General features: G+C 41.9%; 2 protein-coding genes across 2 annotated transcripts in view; one reads left to right on the top strand and one right to left on the bottom strand.

Moving 5' to 3' along the window:
• LOC124605621 (cylicin-1-like) overlaps positions 1-13,079 on the bottom strand; it is a 65,445-nt gene extending 52,366 nt beyond the window's left edge. Inside the window, exon 1 of the mRNA XM_047137431.1 lies at positions 12,809-13,079. Coding sequence (XP_046993387.1) covers positions 12,809-12,988 — 180 coding nt within the window. The 5' untranslated portion in view covers positions 12,989-13,079. The remainder of the gene's footprint in view (positions 1-12,808) is intronic.
• A 432-nt stretch (positions 13,080-13,511) lies between these two features.
• LOC124605236 (brefeldin A-inhibited guanine nucleotide-exchange protein 1) overlaps positions 13,512-19,304 on the top strand; it is a 257,319-nt gene continuing 251,526 nt past the window's right edge. The window contains exons 1-2 of the mRNA XM_047136787.1: positions 13,512-13,692; positions 13,961-14,142. Coding sequence (XP_046992743.1) covers positions 13,569-13,692; positions 13,961-14,142 — 306 coding nt within the window. The 5' untranslated portion in view covers positions 13,512-13,568. The remainder of the gene's footprint in view (positions 13,693-13,960; positions 14,143-19,304) is intronic.

The raw sequence follows: 19,304 nt of genomic DNA, 5'->3' as shown, positions 1-19,304 counted from the left end.
CATTAACCATCTGCCGACAGATCACGTATTCCTAAATACTTGGGAAGTGTCCAACTAGCAAAAATGGTTCAAATGGCTCTGAGCACTATGGGACTTAACATCTGAGGTCATCAGCCCCCTAGAACTTAGAACTGCTTAAACTTAACTAACCTAAGGACATCACACACATCCATGCCCGAGGCAAATGCTGTGGTGGTTCCTATTGTAAGGCCACACCCTCAGCCTTGTTAAACTAGGCACACAAGTATGTAAATGCCTGTATATATGAATGACTAGCTGTAATACTTTGACAGGTCCACAGACTACCACCACCACCACCACCACCACCACCACCACCACCACCACATTTTTTGATGTTCTGGTGATGACCAGCCCAAACTGAACATATGGATCACTTATGGCAAATCTTCACATACATCCATTCACACAGCTTACTAAGCAACCCACTGAACTTTGAACACAAAGCATCACAAATTCAATTCCTGGATTACATCACCAATGACCACACAGTTCAGCCACCACAGGAGAGTGTGAAAGCCATTATCTACCACCCCCAGCCTGCAACAGTTTACAAGTTGCAACAATTTCTCACCTTTGCAAACTATTACCGCACACTCCTGGCCATTCCTCTGAATGACTTCTTATGGGGCATGTTGGTTTTTGGTTTTGTTTTGCTTCAGGGCACAAAAAAACAACTGGGGTCATACACACCCAAGTCATAACTATAGAACACAAAGACAGAGAGGAGTTAAAAAGTGACTATACGTCAGTCCCAATTGACACAATAGAAGACGGCTAAAAAAAGTATGGGGAAAACGGGTTAAAAACAGCTCCATGCAGAAATGGAGGTACAGAACTAAAAATTAAATGGCCTTCACCATATTGCTTTGGTGGATAAAAAGCAAAACTTGGGTCATTGTTAAAACGGTTGAGAACTCAGATGACAAACCCAGGCGGGAATGTAAATAGTTAAAGGGCACCACCTCCTGACAGATGGCAACACAGATCATCAGAGGGAATACAGGAACTTGCAGGATGAGGTACGATGACAGCAGCCTTGGCAGCAGTGTCAGTAGCCTCGCTTCCTGGCATACCGACATGACCAGGAACCCACAGAAACATCACACTGGCTCCACCAAGAGTGAGCAAGTGACAGATTTCCTGTACCTGTTGCAATAAGGGATGGGTGGTGTAAAATGCACATAGACTTTGAAGGGTGCTGAGTGAGTCTGAGCAGAGGACACAATTGAAAAGTACGGATGTACTCCGTGACCTGATAAAGTGCGAAGAGCTCGACTGTAAATATTGAGCAGTATGTCGGAAGCTGATATTGGAAGACATAGGTGCCAATGACGAAGGCACACCTGACCCACGGTCAGACCGAGAGTCATCCATGTATACAAAGGTACAATCGCGAAGTTCCGTGCATAGGTCGTTAAACTGAAAGCAATAGCCCAGGCTGGAGTAGTGTCCTTAGGAAGCGAATAAAGGCCAAGGTTAACGTGGGCCACTTCACAAAGCCAAGGTGGTGAAGGGTTCACACCGACCAGGAAAGTTGCAGGTAGTGTGAAGTTAAGCCTCCATAGCAAGTGCCGAAAGCAGACTCCAGGAGGTAGCACACAAGAAGGACACTCCCCATGCTGGCAATGGAATCATCAAAGATGGAGACATAGGATGGGTGGTCATGCACGGCAGACAAACGGCATGCATATCTGCTGAGTAGAAAGTCATGGCAGTAGGACAGTGGTATTTCAGCAGCTTCAGCATACAGACTCTCAACCGACCTAGGGTAAAAGGCGCCAAACATATGCCACGATGGTGGATGGTGTTGAGATGGTGTAAGCGGGATAGACGTGCAGACACTTTAACAAAGCATTCATAATCGAGTTTCGAATGGATAAGGGACCAGTACAAACAGAGGAGGGTGGTTCGATTGGCACCCCACATCCAGGAAATGTGCCCTCCGCCCAGATGAGGTTGAGTTGATTAAAAATATCAGCCAAGAGGGCATCTCTCTGACAGGTTCTGGGAGAATGTCAAAGTGGATGATGCACATTAAAGTCACCAAGCAGCATTATAGCAAGTAAGACACATGGGAGGATCAAGAGAATTTCCTGTCGAGCATGAGCCACAGGAATTTTATAGTTTCAACAAATGGAAGGCCAACAGGTACAAGATGTAAAGATGGTGGGAGAAACCAACTGCATTGCCAGAAATTCATACAGACGGTTGTGTCAGTCGAAAAACGAAAGCCATTGTCGATGCTCGAGGAGTAAAGATGATCAAGACATCACTTAAGACACCGCTCAGTGAGGCAGATCTGTGGAGAACTGTAACAGATGGCAAGTTCGTCAACAAAAAGGAAGCCAGAGATGCCCGGCGAGAGACATGCCATTATAGGATTAATGGCAATAGCAAAGACGACCATGCTCAGAATGGAACCCTGAGGCACACCGTTTTCCTGGATAAAGGTCTCCAACAAGGCAGAGCCCACACATACCTTGAAAACTCTGTCTTTTAAAAATTCCTGAAGGAAACAGGGTAGGTGGCCGTGGAAGCCTCCAGTGTAAAGAGTATGGAGGATACCAGTTCTTCTGCAGGCATCTTAGGCCTTCTCCAAAACTAAAAACATAGCCACAGTCTGCGATTTCCGCAGACACAGTTGGACAAAGTAATGGGATGGTCAACTGCAGAACGCTGCGCTCAAAATCCACACTGTGCATTTGTCAGTAAATTGTGTGACTCGAGCCACAATACCAGCCGGGCATGAATCACATGTTCCATCACCTTGCAAACACAGCTGGTAAGAGAGATGGGGGCAATATCTAGAAGGAAGGTTTTTGCTCTTACCAGGCTTAGGTATGGGTATGATGGTGGCTTCACATCCAGGAAATGTGCCCTCCGCCCAGATGCGGTTGTACGTGTTAAGCAAAAAGTGCTTGACCGCAAGAGAAAGGTGCTGCAACATCTGAATGTGGGTGGCGTCTGGCCTTGGGGCAGAGGATTGGAATGAACCGAGAGCATGATCTATCTCCCTCATAGTAAAGGCAGCATTGTAGCACTGACAATTCGGAGAAGAGAAGGTTATCGCCCGAGCCTTTTCCACTCATTTCCAATGGAGGAAGGCAGGGTGATAGTGGGAAGAGCTTGAAACTTCCACAAAATGATGGCCCAAGGTGTTGGAGATAGCAATAGGGTCCACAATGACATCATCTGCTACTGTCAGGCCAGAAATTGGGGAATATATCTTGGTCCCAGAGAGCCATTAGAGGTTGACCCACACAACAGAGGAAGGGGTGCAACTGTTAAAAGAACCAGTGAATGAAATACAGCAACCTCTTTCGCTATCCCAAAGAACTCGATGACACTTACCACGCATCTATTTATAACGAATGCAGTTTGCCATTGTAGGATAGCAGTTAAAAATGTGGAGAGCACGTCTCTGTGTGTGAACTGCAATGTGGCATGCCTCAGTCCACCAAGGGACTGGGACACGGCGTGGTAAAGAGGAATGCGAGAAATTGAATGTTCTTCAGCAGTAAGGATAACTTTTGTGAGATAATCCACCTGGTCATACCAACTGGGGAAATCTTGTTCTTTGAAGGTCATCAAGGAGGAGTAAAGCTGCCAGTCAGCCTTAGTACGCTGTGGGAATAGGTGTGCGAGGAGTCAGAAAGGAAAGTGGGTGCTCCAGTGTTAAGGCAGAAGAGGTTGAGTTGATTAAAAATATCAGCCAAGAGGGCATCTTTCTGACAGGTTCTGGGAGAATGTCAAAGTGGATGATGCACATTAAAGTCACCAAGTAGCAAAAAATGGGGAAGGTAGCTGCCCAATAAGCTGAAGGAAGTTTGCCCTGATGACATTGAATGATGGAGCGACATAAATGATGCAGAGGGAAAAAGTCAGGTGGGGAAGGAAAAGGCAAGCTGCAACAGCTTGAAGATGAGTAGTCAGGGAGGTGGGTTGACTATGACTGTCATCCTGTACGAGCAGTATGACGTCCCCACTAGACGGAATGCTGACCTCAGGGGGAAGGTCAAAATGAATTGGTAAGAAATGTGAAATCTCAAAGCTGTTGTGAGGGAGCACTTTCGTTTTCTGAAGGCAGAGTATAAGGGGATGCTGTGATGCTAAAAACAGCCATAAATCCTCTTTGTGGGACCAAACACCATGAGCGTTCCATTGGAGGAGAGTCGTGACGAGGAAGAGATGTAGGGGTGTCACCTCAGCAGCTGCCAAGTTACAGCTGGTGAAGAGTCACTACCACAGGGCACAGAAGGATGACGATTCTGCTCCATGGGGTCCACAGCAGCATTGGCTTGCTTGTGCAGTCAGTCTGTGGAGTTCAACACTGAGAAACGGTTGGTGGTGCGCACCGGCGACACGGAGACCAGCCAGGCTAAGGTATCATGTGGCAACACCAGCGAAGAGGATTTTTGAGTTATGGAAGAGAAGACCATTTGCCTGTGGTGGACTTCTTCGAGCCTTTCCGGTTAGAGGAAGACCGGGTGTTGTTTGGCTGGAGAGACGGAGGAAGTCTTCACGGGAGTACTCCCTCTGTCCTTTCTGGCCTACCAATCGGTAGCTGGTGGCTTCGCCCCTTGAGGCTAGAGTTTGATGGCTTGTTGCACAGCTGGACAGGGGGATGGAGACACTACCTTGACACTGGGCGATTTCACAACAAAGTCAGAGCTGAATTGGGCGTCACATGTCCGCATGGCCATGTCCTTCATGGAGCAAGGGGTAACAAGAACAGAACTATTGGTGCCATACAGGAGAATGCAGGGTTTGAGACTAGCCAGTAACTTGCGAGCAACTGGTAAGGCAATTTTTCCTTTACCCGGATCTCTTGGACAGACCGCTCACCAACATACATGGGACAATCCCGAGAGGCAGCGGCATGGCTACCATTGTAGTTGATGCATCTGCATCTACATGGATACTCTGCAAATTACATTTAAGTACCTGGCAGAGGGTTCATCGCACTACCTTCACAATTCTCTATTATTCCAATCTTGTATAGTGTGCGAAAAGAATGAACACCTCTATCATTTTGTACGAGCTCTGATTTCCGTTATTTTATCATTGTGGTTGTTTCTCCCTATGTAGGTCAGTGTCAACAAATTATTTTCGCATTCGGAGGAGAAAGCTGGTGACTGGAATTTCATGAGGAGGTCATGTCGCACTAAAAAACTTTATTTTAATTGTTTCCAGCCCAAATCCTGTATCAGTTCAGTGTCATTCTCTCCTGTATTTCGCAATAATACAAAACGTGCTGCCCTTTTTTGAACTTTTTCAATGTACTTTGTCAGTCCTATCTGGTAAGGATCCCACACAGCACAGCAGTATTCTAAAAGAGGGCAGACAAGCGTAGTGTAGGCAGTCTCCTTAGTAGATCTGTTAAATTTTCTAAGTGTCCTGCCAATAAAACGCAGTCTTTGGTTAGCCTTCCCCACAACATTTTTTATGTGTTCATTCCAATTTAAGTTGTTTGTAATTGTAATTCCTAGGTATTCAGTTGAATATACAGCCTTAAGATTTGACTGATTTATCGTGTAACCAAAGTTTAACGAATTCCTTTTAGCACTCATGTGGATGACCTCACACTTTTCATTATTTAGTATCAACTGCCAATTTTTGCACCATTCAGTTACCTTTTATAAATCGTTTTGCAATTTTATTTGATCTTCTGATGACTTTATTAGTCAATAAACGACAGCGTCATCTGCAAACAACCTAAGACGGCTGCTCAGATTGTCTCCCAAATCATTTATATAGATAAGGAACAGCAAAGGGCCTGTAACACTACAGCAGTGAGAAGGAGGCGGACAATCGCCCTTGTGCGCATCCCTACCACAGGTTACACATTTGGCTGGGTGTCGACAAAGACATTCTAGTGTGGTTGGAACGACGACACTGGTAGCAGCGCACTGGGTTCGGAAAGTACAGCCGGACTGTGATAATTTCATAGCCTGGTTTGATCTTGGGACAGAAGAACCACTATATCAAATGTGAGAAGAAGAATGTGGGTGGGCACTCAGGAGCAATCTATCTTTTTCCTTACACGATGGACGGCAATGACACCCTGATCAGAGAGGTGAGATTGGATTTCGGCCTTTGTTATACTATGGAGCACCCAGGTGTAAATTAGATCATGGGAAAAATTCAAAGTTCTGTCGGCCTCAACATGAACAGGGTAGCCATGGAGAAGCGATGAGGCAGCAAGCAGTTCTTGTGCTTGAGAATCAGAAGTAGTCTCCAAGAGCAAAGTGTCGTCCTGTAAACGAGAGCAGGATTTCACATGGCCGGTAATTGCATCAACACCTTTCTAAATAATAAATGGATTTACTGTGGCTAAGGACTGTCCGTCTTCAGTAGGTGAGACCATGAGGAAATGTGGTGCAGCAAGAAGGGTCTTTTAATCATTAGCCTCATTACGTTTATGTTTCATAGACATTGGTTGGGAAGATGATTGACACATTGCGAGGAAATCCCCATGATTGCCAATGTCTCCAGATGGCATGCTCCTTCCAACTAGGGACCCCCTTAACAAAGAGGCGCACCCATCTTAGGTGATACCTCCCGAACACCTGACAGAGGGACCAACTGGCAATTTGGGAAGGTTGCAGCTCAGGCATCACCCCTCCCTGGGCCTAGCCTGTATCAGGGATATGTGTGAAGCCTACTGTTGACCTGGAGCTGGGGGCTGGTACTTATGCATTAACCAGTCACCTGTTATGTGTGAGATGCATGGGCCAGCCTTCACGAGCACACAGGTAGGAAGAAGAAAAAGAGGAACCTCAAACGCTGAAGCATATGAATGAGAGGAGAAGGGAAACAAAGAAAGGAAAAGGGAGCAAAAAACAAAGGTGAGACTGTTCTTATGACACCAACATACAATGCAGAACATTCCCAATAACACCTCAGATATGTTCCCCAAGGGGAAAAATAATAGCAAGTCCACCCTGCTTCATGATATTCCACCATATTCCTGAAGGCCACATGTCACAAGCCACTAACGTACGCTTTTTTGTCAAGGTCAGACAATGGATGGGTATTTCAATTGTGACAAGTTTTATATAGAATATTATATAGGTAATTTGGTGTTGTATATAGTTACATCCATATACATTATAAATGTGTGGTTATGTATGTATATGCATGTCCTCCTAAATCACTGGATCGATTTCAACCAAACTTGGTACACATATCACTTATTGTCTGGATAGTACCATTGGAGGGAGGAAGGGGATAAGAACCATGTTTCTCTCAAAGGGGTGGGGGTGAAAAGTATTGTAGCTCACAATGCATGGGAATTGCCAGACAATATTCACCCAGTATTTGAGAATGAGAGCACTTGATGGCTTGCAACAAACTTTGCACATAATTTCAGACCTTAATGAGACTTTTTCTTGTGATTACTTTTGAAATAATAAATAGTTTACTTACTTTTACCATCTACCTTATTTTCATTTGACGGCCCCTTATAATTATAATATCAGAAGAAAACATGACATTCATTACACCATATGAAGATTATCTTTACCACAAGAAGGGGTGCACAATGCTGGAATCAAATGTTTTGATCACTTTCCCAATGATATAAAATGCCTGACAGACAGAAAAGTAAAATTTGAAAACAAACAGAAAAAAGATTCTCCTCGATAACTCTTATTCTGTAGACTAATTTCTATCATTGTAATTTGTAAAAGAGAGTGGGGAGAAATTACTAACTCGTATCTGTAGTTCTTATTGATTTGTAAATGATCAGCATGTAGCCCTATTTACAAAATAATTGGTGATGTTAACATAAAAGGCTCCTTGCACATCATTATGGTTTATCATGCAAAGGATCCACGGATGATGAAACCAACAAATGAACCAACCCCAAAACTCCAAGCATCCATTCTTCCTTCTACCTTCACACTTCCCTTCTAACAAGGGAACCTTCCCATCGCACCCCCCTCAGATTTAGTTATAAGTTGGCACAGTGGATACGCCTTGAAAAACTGAACACAGATCCATTGAGAAAACAGGAAGAAGTTGTGTGGAAATGTGAAAAAATAAGCAAAATATACAAACTGAGTAGTTCATGGGAAGATATGCAATATAAAGGACATTAGGAACGCAGGAGCGCTGTGGTCTCGTGGTAACGTGAGCAGCTGCGGAACGAAAGGTCCTTGGTTCAAATCTTCAATCGAGTGAAAAGTTTAACTTTTTATGCCAAACTCTTATGTTTTCATCACTTTTTTGGGAGTGATTATCACATCCACAAGAAAACCTAAATCGGGCAAGGTAGAAGAATCTTTTTACCCATTTGCCAAGTGTACAAGTTAGGTGGGTCGACAACACATTCCTGTCATGTGACGCACATGCCGTCACCAGTGTCGTATAGAATACATCAGACATGTTTTCCTGTGGAGGAATCGGTTGACCTATGACCCTGCGATCAAATGTTTTCGGTTCCCATTGGAGAGGCACGTCCTTTCGTCTACTAATCGCACGGTTTTGCGGTGCGGTCGCAAAACAAAGACACTAAACTTATTACAGTGAACAGAGACGTCAGTGAAGGAACGGACAGATAATAACTATGCAAAAATAAAGAAAGTAAAATTTTCACTCGAGGGAAGACTTGAACCAAGGACCTCTCGTTTTGCAGCTGCTCACGCTACCACTGGACCACGCCGCTCCTGAGCTCACACTGTTGTGATGTTGCCTATGTGGTCCATGCACTACTCAGTTTGTATATTTTGCTTATTTTTTCACAGTTCCACACAACTTCTTCCTGTTTCCTCAATTGATCTGTGTTCAGTTTTTCAAGGCCTATCCACTGTGCCAACTTATAACTAAATCTGAGGGGGGGTGCGATGGGGAGGTTCCCTTGTATGCATGAAGCGGTATTATCAGAATCATTTCCCCTCACTTTCATCGAGTATGCAACAGCGAGATATGAAGCCCTTGCCTCCCAAGTACCTGATGGGAGTGAGGCATATCAAAGTCCATCCGTTAGACAGAGAACGAAGACATATAAAACCTTCTGCATATTAGGTGAGTACAAGCATAACACCTCTGAGATACAACGACAGTGTAGTTCAGGACTTAACATCAATGTCGATGAACAGAATGTGTTGGCAGAGGCTCGTACCTGCATACACACAATTACGTGCAAGCTCAGTTACAAAGCACTTGTCATGGCTCAGTCTATTTTACAGCTCCATCAAACGCAGCAGCTCCATTCAAACATACCACTGTAGGTCTACTGTGATATTTCAGCTAGATCATTTACGTAAAATGTGAACTTCAACAGCCAGAATTGTCACAATTAATAACATATTCCAGGCTATTATGCTGTGGTCTAAGGGATTTCACTTCAAAACATAATGTTTTGTCCCCATCCACGCATGACATTTTCAAGGGGATCATAGGTTTGTTGAACGTCCGATTCACACCCTGGCTCGCTACTCACTGACAGTAGTGAGCCAAGGTGTGAATCAGACATTCAACAAAGCTGTGATCCCTCTTGAAAATGTCCTCCGCAGAAGGGGACAAAACAGGAAGTACGGTACTCAGGACAGTAGTTATGTACAACAACAACTAACAGGTCATACAATTCCATTCAAATATATTTCATTGTCCTACAATGTAGAAAGCATGTTGTCACAAACATCGATCAGAGTGAACTAACTGCCGGTCCAGAGAGGTTAGTTGTGCTGCCTCAGAACAGTGATTTTTTGTTCTGTGTGACTCCACCGAGTTGTCCCCCACAACATTTTGTCAACAGGCAATCTCATTGGTATATAATTTGTCTCCTTCCAGAGATCGCACAGCAAAGCTTTTCGGCACTAGTATGTGACATGTAAATTTAATAAGATAACGTGCCATCTCATTATACCTCTTGATATGTTTGACCTACCCAACCTATGGTTTGAACATATCCACATCAACAATGTGAACGTATCAACATTGACAATACTATGAAAAGGAAAGGTGCTGCTCACCATATAGCAGAGATGCTGAGTCGCAGATAGGCACAACAAAAAGATTGAAGCTTTCAGCCAGTAAGGCCTTCGTCAAAAACAGACGACAGACAGACAGACAGACACACCCACCCACCCACACATGCAAATGCAACTATCATACACGACTGCTGTCTCAGGCAACTGAAACCATTGTCATTTCAGTTACCTGAAACTGTAGTTGTGTGTGTGTGTGTGTGTGTGTGTGTGTGTGTGTGTGTGTGTGTTTTTGACAAAGGCCTTACTGGCCGAAAGCTTTATTTGCGACAGTCTTTTTGTAGTGCCTAGCCACAACTCGGCATGTCCGCTGTATGGTGAGTAGCAACTTTCCTTTTCATAATATTGTTACATTCCATCCTGGATTTTCCGTATCAACATTGAAATTGTTCAACTTTTAAACACCCAAATGACATGACTACTGCCTAGCTGCCAGCAACTGCCTCAGCCACTTACCTGAAGTTTTTCCTACGGTTGAAGCCACAGCTGACATCACTGCCACCATGACTCTTTGCTGATGGAATGCTTGTTTTGGAGTGCCTCTCTCTATCATCACTAAATAAGGCAAGCAGGCAAAGTGTTCCCTATTCCAACCAATCACTGTTTTGTTAGGCATTAACCATATTTAAGCTGTAACCTATTAAACAGCAAATGGCTTAGTTAAGTGTTTTCAAAAACTATTAATGGTCTTTACGGTGCCAAGAATAGCAACATTGGAGACCAACATTACTCATTTTCCTAAGTCTCCATCCTACCATCTATTAATATTTTAAAGCTACAGCAGTAGAACTGGTCTACTGCCAAGCAATTTGGTATCCTGGTTAATTCCATAGTAATACCTCTAAAGATCTCAATGAGTTGTCAGACTTTATAACTGTGCTTAAGCGTTAATCAACTTTGGTCCATCACACTGAGAGAAACCTAGACTTGTTTACCTTTGGACACATGAACAGGCTCTACAACTACTGTATGAGGGCTCATGTACAGCCCTTAGTTAGAAATTCTAGAAAATTGGGGTCAGTGTCAATGGCACCCAAAATACGATTTCCACCTATCACCTCGAACTGGCATTCTGCATTTCCAATGCTAGTATCTGCAAACTGGACAATGGGCAGTGAATCCATGACAAGAAACCTGGCAATGCCAGAACAGACTATTCATATATCACTCCATTGATCATCACACATTCTGGAAGCCAGATCCATCCAAACATGGGAGGGGGGGAGAGGAGAGATTAGACCAATTAAGTAGCTATTTTATTATGAGCTGCACGTGAATGTTTATGTCTGAATGTTCTTTACTCTTAAATATAATTAAGTTAAGGCCTGTCTACGTTACTAGGTTAGCTCAACATTGTTCATAGTTTTACATTACATTACGCTTGAGTGTCAAACAATGGAAACTCTAGGTCGGAATATCAATGAATGTGTGCCTTTCCTTTTCTGAAGAAGGTTTTGGCCAAAAGCTAAAGTAGTAACAGTGCTTTTGTTGTGCCTGTTTGCAACTCTGTGTGTCATCTTTACAGTGGTAATAGCAATCAATCTTTTCCCTAAGACTGTTACTCTTGAGTGGTGTATTAATGTTGCACTTTACTTTAAATTCTTTATTCAACAACAATTTTTGAAGTTATAACTAGACAATAATAATCTTTTATCATTATTTAACAAAATCAGTCTCGATTGCAAATGATGTCTATTTTCCAGGGATCTGGTATCAGACATATAAAGGACATGTTCGTAATTCTGAAATTACGAAAGCAGGCCAAGAATAACAAAGTTACTCAACTTATGTAACATTAAGTAAGTAATACAGTACAAAATAACAATGCAGCATGTCTACAGCCATTGGTTACATGTGGAGCATGTCTGTACTAGCTAGCAGTTGATGACAGGGGCCTCCTAGCACATACAGTGGCTCTGAACATCACCTCCATGCATCACCCATAAGCATGTACATGTTGCATAAGGTGAACAGCTGTATTTCTCCTGGCCTACTTTGTTTATTTCAGAGTTACTTCCTGGTCTGAAGATGGTCTTGCGTCGATTATATAAAAAAATACAATCCTCTGGGAAGGTAAACTCAATCAGGAACTTTGACGTCTATTCATCATATAATAATTTACAGGTGATGAGATACCTAAAGCGAGGAAAAAGTACTCATTTTTACGGTACAGTGAAATAGGCAAATTTCGGTGAGCAAATCACTTACAACACATACCACCTGCTAGGCTTCTCCACTAACATTAGAAAAATTAAAACAATTATAATTACACTACATCAACAAAACAGATAAAATAAATAAAATAGACAGGAAATTAAATTGCCATTACAAAGTTGCATTATGGTGTAATTACAGAAGAATGGCTCCTCACAGTTTCTCTCATTGTAGTGCCTGTCCACTTTGGATGTGCAAATGGTGCAATATATTCTCTTTTTTTTATCAGAACTACTAAAAAGTATACAAAAATACGCTTACAATGGGGAGTGTGGGAGACTGTTTCCATTCATAATCACAAAGTGTACACAGACTGACAAATACTGAAATCTCTCGTTGCAGAAATCTTCATAAACAGCTATACTTGCAGACAGGCGACTGTGAGGTCACAAGGAATAATGCAATTTAATTTTGGCTAGAAATCTACACAATAACAGAGCCACATTGCTTTGCTAGACACAACCATATTGCAACGTGGAAAGTAGTTACTCTTTTCAAAGCAGCAAATCAGTTTAATAAAGATGAAGTGTAGGTCTGTCAATGACATGCAAGTATTAAATTAAGTAATAATGAAACGGCACCTTGTCCTTTGGCTTCTTTTTCTTGCCAGATGGTTTTCGCTCATCGATAATATGGGAGAGCTGATCAAAATTTGGTTGCTCAGCTGACTTAAATCCGAAAGCAAACACTAAAACAGCACAAAGCAACACAAACCCGACAGGGATGGCATACTGTGTATTTAATACTTCGGAAAGCTCCATCGCATTGGCTCTCTTCGCTACACAACAACGCTTCTCCACGCGTCCACTGTGCCAACTACTCTACATACAGATGTTATGACGCGTTCTGACGTACCCTTCTGGTGTTGACGTAGCAAACAAAGATCTTACTGAAGCGTACATTGGTCTCAGGTCTCAGAAGTTCAATGTGCTACACGACTATAAACTACATAAAATTTGTTTTCTTTACAGCTGCTTTGGAAACAGAGCGCAAGGTAAATCTGCTAAAATGTTTTCCGTAGATGTCGTAACAGTAGGAAGGGAAAGTTCTGTATTACAACTCATCACTATTTATGTAGACGAAATGTTAATTATCTTTTTTACCATTTTAAATGAGATTATTTTACCTGTCAGTGTACAGAATAAATTATAGCTCATTCAGAACTGTATCTAGACCCAAACATGTTTACCATCGATGTATTCTGCTGGCCATGGATCGATAGTTGCCTCTTGCTGTATCGCAACATATCCTGTGTTGATTGATTAGAATAATGGCGTTGTGGACGGACGGGAGTGTGTGTTGTTGACGCGCAGAATGTAGTTAGTGAACGTGTACATAACGATGCAAAAGAATTTAAAAACGAAGGAAATGTTCATTGTGCGAGCCTTGGAAAAGATCCTGAGCGACAAGGATATAAAGCGGTCGCACCACTCTCAGTTGAAACGAGCTTGTGAGGTGGCATTAGGTAAAAATGCATATTTATTTAACGTAGACATCACATACACAGTTTGTTTCTATAAGTATACTCGCAGGTGCTGCATAATTGTGTACAGTTTTGCGTTTCTTTAGTATAAATTGCTAAATGAGTTGGGTTAACCAGATTGTTGTGTCCAGTTCGTGTTTACGCTGAAATTTTATAGAAGACGGGATTCTCCGTATTTCCCCTCAAAGTCTTTTCAAATATTTTTCCATCTGTAGTGCATATCACTTAATGAAGTCTTTTGAAATTACAGAAGAAATAAAGAACGAGCTGAAAGATGGTGGTCAAGTGGACCCCACTTCTTCTTCGGCACTCCCATTACCAAAGAATGATGCCGCTAATGTTATTACAGCTGAGAAGTATTTCCTCCCATTCGAACTGGCATGCCAAAGCAAAGCGTCAAGGATTATTGTGACAGCCCTTGATTGCCTTCAGGTAAGTATGGAGTGTTGATCCTTATTTATATAATTAGTTACATAGAGAGTTGATTTTATGTGTACTTAACTTTAAAGCACCAACACATCTTGAGACAAATCCATGATTTCATGATAAAGCACACTGTTACGCTTATATGTTGTAATTGTAGCCTAATGTATAGACGCTCCAGTGATGAAACACTACTGTGATTAATATTATTTAAATAACCTCCAAGGAATATTAGGAACTTGGCTGCTTAGTTTACAGTACAAGTTTTCAAAGAAATTTAGGCAAACGGGACTGGTAAGACTAGATTTCACCATAACATGCAACATGTCAGTAATAAAATAGAGCCCATGTTTTAGAGTGTATGAGGAAGCAGAGCATGAAGTACTTCTCCCGAAATGTAACTTTATGTTGCAATCAGTGGTGGCTGTTGTTTAAGAGCACTTGAACACCCTATCTGTTGACACCTTGCAGTTTATTTGGTCATTTTTCTTTGAATGCTGTCAATCGTAATGTAAATGTGGTGATCTGAAATACACGGTGCTAAATCTACCACGCTGTGCTACATTGCTCTTTTAGACTCTGTGAAACTTGGCATCAGGGTCGCAAGCACAGTTTAAGTTGTCCATGGTTTAAGGAGTCTATTCCATGTGCACAACTCTCTTGACATAATTGCCTTTCAGGCCAAATAGTAATGGATTTCATTAACAACATGCACGGTTTGTGGTATGCACAGCTAGCCTTTACCACTTAACTGCAAGTTTACGTCAATGCCACTAGGTGGTAGCACACTGCAGCAGACTTTTATCCCCATTCACTTGGCACAAATCCTGCTAGATGCTAGCACGTTCGTCAGATATGCCAATTCACTGACAGACCTGTTTTGTGGGATTGTGAATGAGATTCAGTACATCAAGTTTTGGATTTTATCATACAATAATTCATTTGATGCGCTGAGAACCGTACAGCACATCATTGTTGATTGTGAGACTGTAGCATTTATTGATGCTTCTGACATCTGGTGGTCTTTTGGTTTATCTGCTTTATTTGTAGTGTAGGACAAAATTGTATGTGTTTATGAACATTTACAAAAAGCTCTCTCACTTGTTTCTCTGATACCCACTTGAATGTTTGCTTGAAGACTGTGTGCTTTTGACCCCTATGGTCCTCAGCACTTAATTTGTATTCTAGTCAAGTGACCTTGTTGGTGGGTAGTACTACTAGAATTTAATCATTTCCGCAAGCAGCAGTTTGTATTTGGAGTTGGTTGTTTACCGTCAGGAATTGGCTTTGTTGAACAATGTCTACGTGAACTCTGTTGTATCTTTTTTTATGTGCTTGCAACAAAGAAAATTACCAGGAAAAGTTAGCTGCAAATGAATTAGGACCGACCAGATCAGTTGTCTAAGAAAGTGATAAAAGCAGATAAGCTTGACTGCAAGCGATCGTTTAAGTGTATAATAAGCATAAGTTGTTGTTGTGAGTGCAACACAAGAATGTCTGATTTTCAGCCCAGAAGTTAATTCCTTAATTAATGCAGGTGGGCCTAGTAGACATCTTGTATGCTTTCTCGACAAAATAAAAAGCACGAAAACTTCCACTTAACCCTTTAACTGCCCTGGACGTGTTAACGCACACGCCTTTGTACCTGTCCCTGTGTGCTCTGAACATGTTTAAGCGTGCCACCAGTCGTTCTACCTGGTACTCTGAATGTGTCTACGCATAGACAAATTCAGAGTACCAGGTAAAAGGACGGGTGGTGCGCATAAACACGTTCAGAGCCGTTAAAAGGTTAAACAAAAATACAAAAGAGAGAGTAGTGAAAGCTTAAAAATTATTTTGTTCTTGCCAGAATCTGTACTTAATTATGTACAAAACAAGAAAATTCCACGAAAACTATTCTTTCTTTTTTCAGGCAAGCTATACTTATTATTATTGAATTTAAAAATTTGTGAACACCCATACCGTATACTTATGCGAGCGTCACTGGCTGCAGTGTTTGAGAATGTATTAGTAACATTGTATCAAAGCTGTTCAGAAAAACCTGATTCACATTTAGCTGTTACTATTCTGTATTGTACAAAACAAACTTTGACAATATCACAGATTTGATTGCAGAATCAGTTTTGTTCATAAAAAACTGGAATCATCTATGTAACAAAATTTACAAGTGTGAAATACATAGAGCAAATTTGGTTACCTACAACTTGCATAGAAGCTAGACAACAATTATATGAGTTGGACATGAATGGGAGACAGTACAGCAGGTTTGTGGCCCATCCCTCATTTTATTCAATTTGATCATAGAGCAAGTAATAAAGGAAACCATGAAGAACTTCAAAAAGGGAATTAAAGTTCAGGAAGAAGAAATAAAAGCTTTTAAGGTTTGCTGATAGTGTGGTAACTCTTTGAGACAACAAACAATTTATGCACACTCCCATCACATTGATGTGACCACAGCCTATGTTCGATGTCAACACGCAGTAACCACTCACAGACGGCAGGTGGCAGCCTCGGCATTGGAGGGTATATAAAGCTTATCAAGGGGAAAATTGAGCTATTTATCTGTCGTCCAAAATGGCTTGATTATCGTCTTTTGGGCCATTGAGGTCATTTCAGAGATGCCTAAGTTCATGCGCTACTGTGGTTAAAGGATACCGAAAACCAGTGCCTAGGCAATTTTGGTGCACCATGTGCCATAGATCACAGGGTTAAGCAATGGCTGCATAGATATGTTTGTGTGAATAAATCTGCAACTGTTGAGAATTTGACCATCCTAGTGAAGCAAAGGACTACTAACAGTGTCTCCTAAGCTACCGTTCAGCAAATACCACTGCATATGGGCCTCCTCAGCAGATACCTGGGTCACACACGTGTTTATTGGACGACGAAGGCTGAAATTTGCATGCCAGTACTGCAATTGTACATCCACTTAGTATTGACAGGTGGCCTTTTCAGATGACTCACATTTTATGCTCTATTGGACAGATGGTCATTGACTATGTATGGCATGAAACATTGGAAAGCAAACACCTTACAACAGGTATGGTCTGGGGAATATTTTCATAGCATTCCATGGGTGACCTCGTCATGCTGGAAGGCAAAATGGATTGGCACAAGTATGCATCTATTCTGGAGGTCCATGTCTACTCCTACATGCAGTTTGCTTTACCTTGGCATGATACCATATACCAGCAGGATACTGCTACGTATCACACAGCTCACAGTGTACGTGTCTGGATCGAAGAGCACCAGAAAGAGTTTACTGCACCCCACTGATCGCAAAATTCTGTGCATTAAAACCCAATCTAGAATCTGTGGCGCCATCTTGATTTCAAGATGTTTGTGCCATGAAGCCTCAGTTGAGAACCTTAGTGCAGCTGCCCATGTCACTGGAGTCAGTGTGGCTCCACATTCCTGTAGGTACCTCTCAAAGCCTCGTTTGACTGTCTTCCTTTATGACTGGCAGCGGTCAGGGTTGCAAAGGGTGGATATTAGGCTTTTTACAAGTGGTCAGAGTAATGTGTGAGGACAGTGTACATGATCGGTTGAATGGAATGTATAGTGTCTTGCAGAAAGGTTGTAAAAAGAACATCAGCAACATTAAAAAAAGTAACTGAATGTAGTTACGGTAAATCAGTTGATGCTGATGGCATTAGATTAGCAAGGTCAGCTGAACCTTTCAGTACAGGATGTTTGCTTGGCTTCATCATTCAGTGATGATATGACATCACATATATGAAAACAGTGAGAGAACACAACATTGGCAATATTTCTTTTAGATCTGTATTAAGTCTTGTGGTGTAGGTTGGGATGCAGGCTGATCTGTAGCAGAGGTTGAGGTTAGGTTGGAAGGTGACTGGTTATGAGATGAAGCTAACAAATCTTAATACAGAAGCTTACATATGATGACATACTTACATATAATGTAGCCCGAGGTGTAAATTATATTGAAAGGTGACAGTTTGCTTGAAAGTTCATAAAGCTGTATCAAATGCTTCACTTAATCCAATTTGCAGATGAAGTATAATACAGAGCGGCGCCCAAAAAAATGGCCCCTGCACTAAAAGGAATATGAATGAAGAAAATCAACGTACATCATCGCTTTCTTACATTTTTATTGTACAGTTTCATTATTAACTATGTAATTAACAGTTTAAGTAACATATTTACTTTTATTAGTTTAATAAGCATATTTTAGAAAGCAATTTAAAGTCTGTGTTCAAATGTTCTCCGCCAACATCCAAGCAAATTTGTGCACGTCAAAGCATGTTAAGGAAAACACTTTTCTACATCTACATTTATACTCCGCAAGCCACCCAACGGTGTGTGGCGGAGGGCAATTTACGTGCCACTGTCATTACCTCCCTTTCCTGTTCCAGTCGCGTATGGTTTGCGGGAAGAACGACTGTCTGAAAGCCTCCGTACGCGCTCTAATCTCTCTAATTTTACATTCGTGATCTCCTCGGGAGGTATAAGTAGGGGGAAGCAATATATTCGATACCTCATCCAGAAACGCACCCTCTCGAAATCTGGTGAGCAAGCTACACCGTGATGCAGAGCGCCTCTCTTGCAGAGTCTGCCACTTGAGTTTATTAAACATCTCCCTAACGCTATCACGGTTACCAAATAACCCTGTGACGAAATGCGCCGCTCTTCTTTGGATCTTCTCTATCTCCTCCGTCAGACCGATCTGGTACGGATCCCACACTGATGAGCAATACTCAAGTATAGGTCGAACGAGTGTTTTGTAAGCCACCTCCTTTGTTGATGGACTACATTTTCTAAGCACTCTCCCAATGAATCTCAACCTGGTACCCGCCTTACCAACAATTAATTTTATATGATCATTACACTTCAAATTGTTCCGCACGCATACTCCCAGATATTTTACAGAAGTAACTGCTGCCAGTGTTTGTTCCGCTATCATATAATCATACAATAAAGGATCCTTCTTTCTATGTATTCGCAATACATTACATTTGTCTCTGTTAAGGGTCAGTTGCCACTCCCTGCACCAAGTGCCTATCCGCTGCAGATCTTCCTGCATTTCGCTACAATTTTCTAATGCTGCAACTTCTCTGTATACTACAGCATCATCCGCGAAAAGCCGCATGGAACTTCCGACACTATCTACTAGGTCATTTATATATATTGTGAAAGTACTCAGTACT

The sequence above is a fragment of the Schistocerca americana genome, chromosome 3, assembly GCF_021461395.2.
Source record: "Schistocerca americana isolate TAMUIC-IGC-003095 chromosome 3, iqSchAmer2.1, whole genome shotgun sequence".
Classification (NCBI taxonomy): domain Eukaryota; kingdom Metazoa; phylum Arthropoda; class Insecta; order Orthoptera; family Acrididae; genus Schistocerca; species Schistocerca americana.
This window is presented reverse-complemented; position numbering and strand designations above follow the sequence as displayed.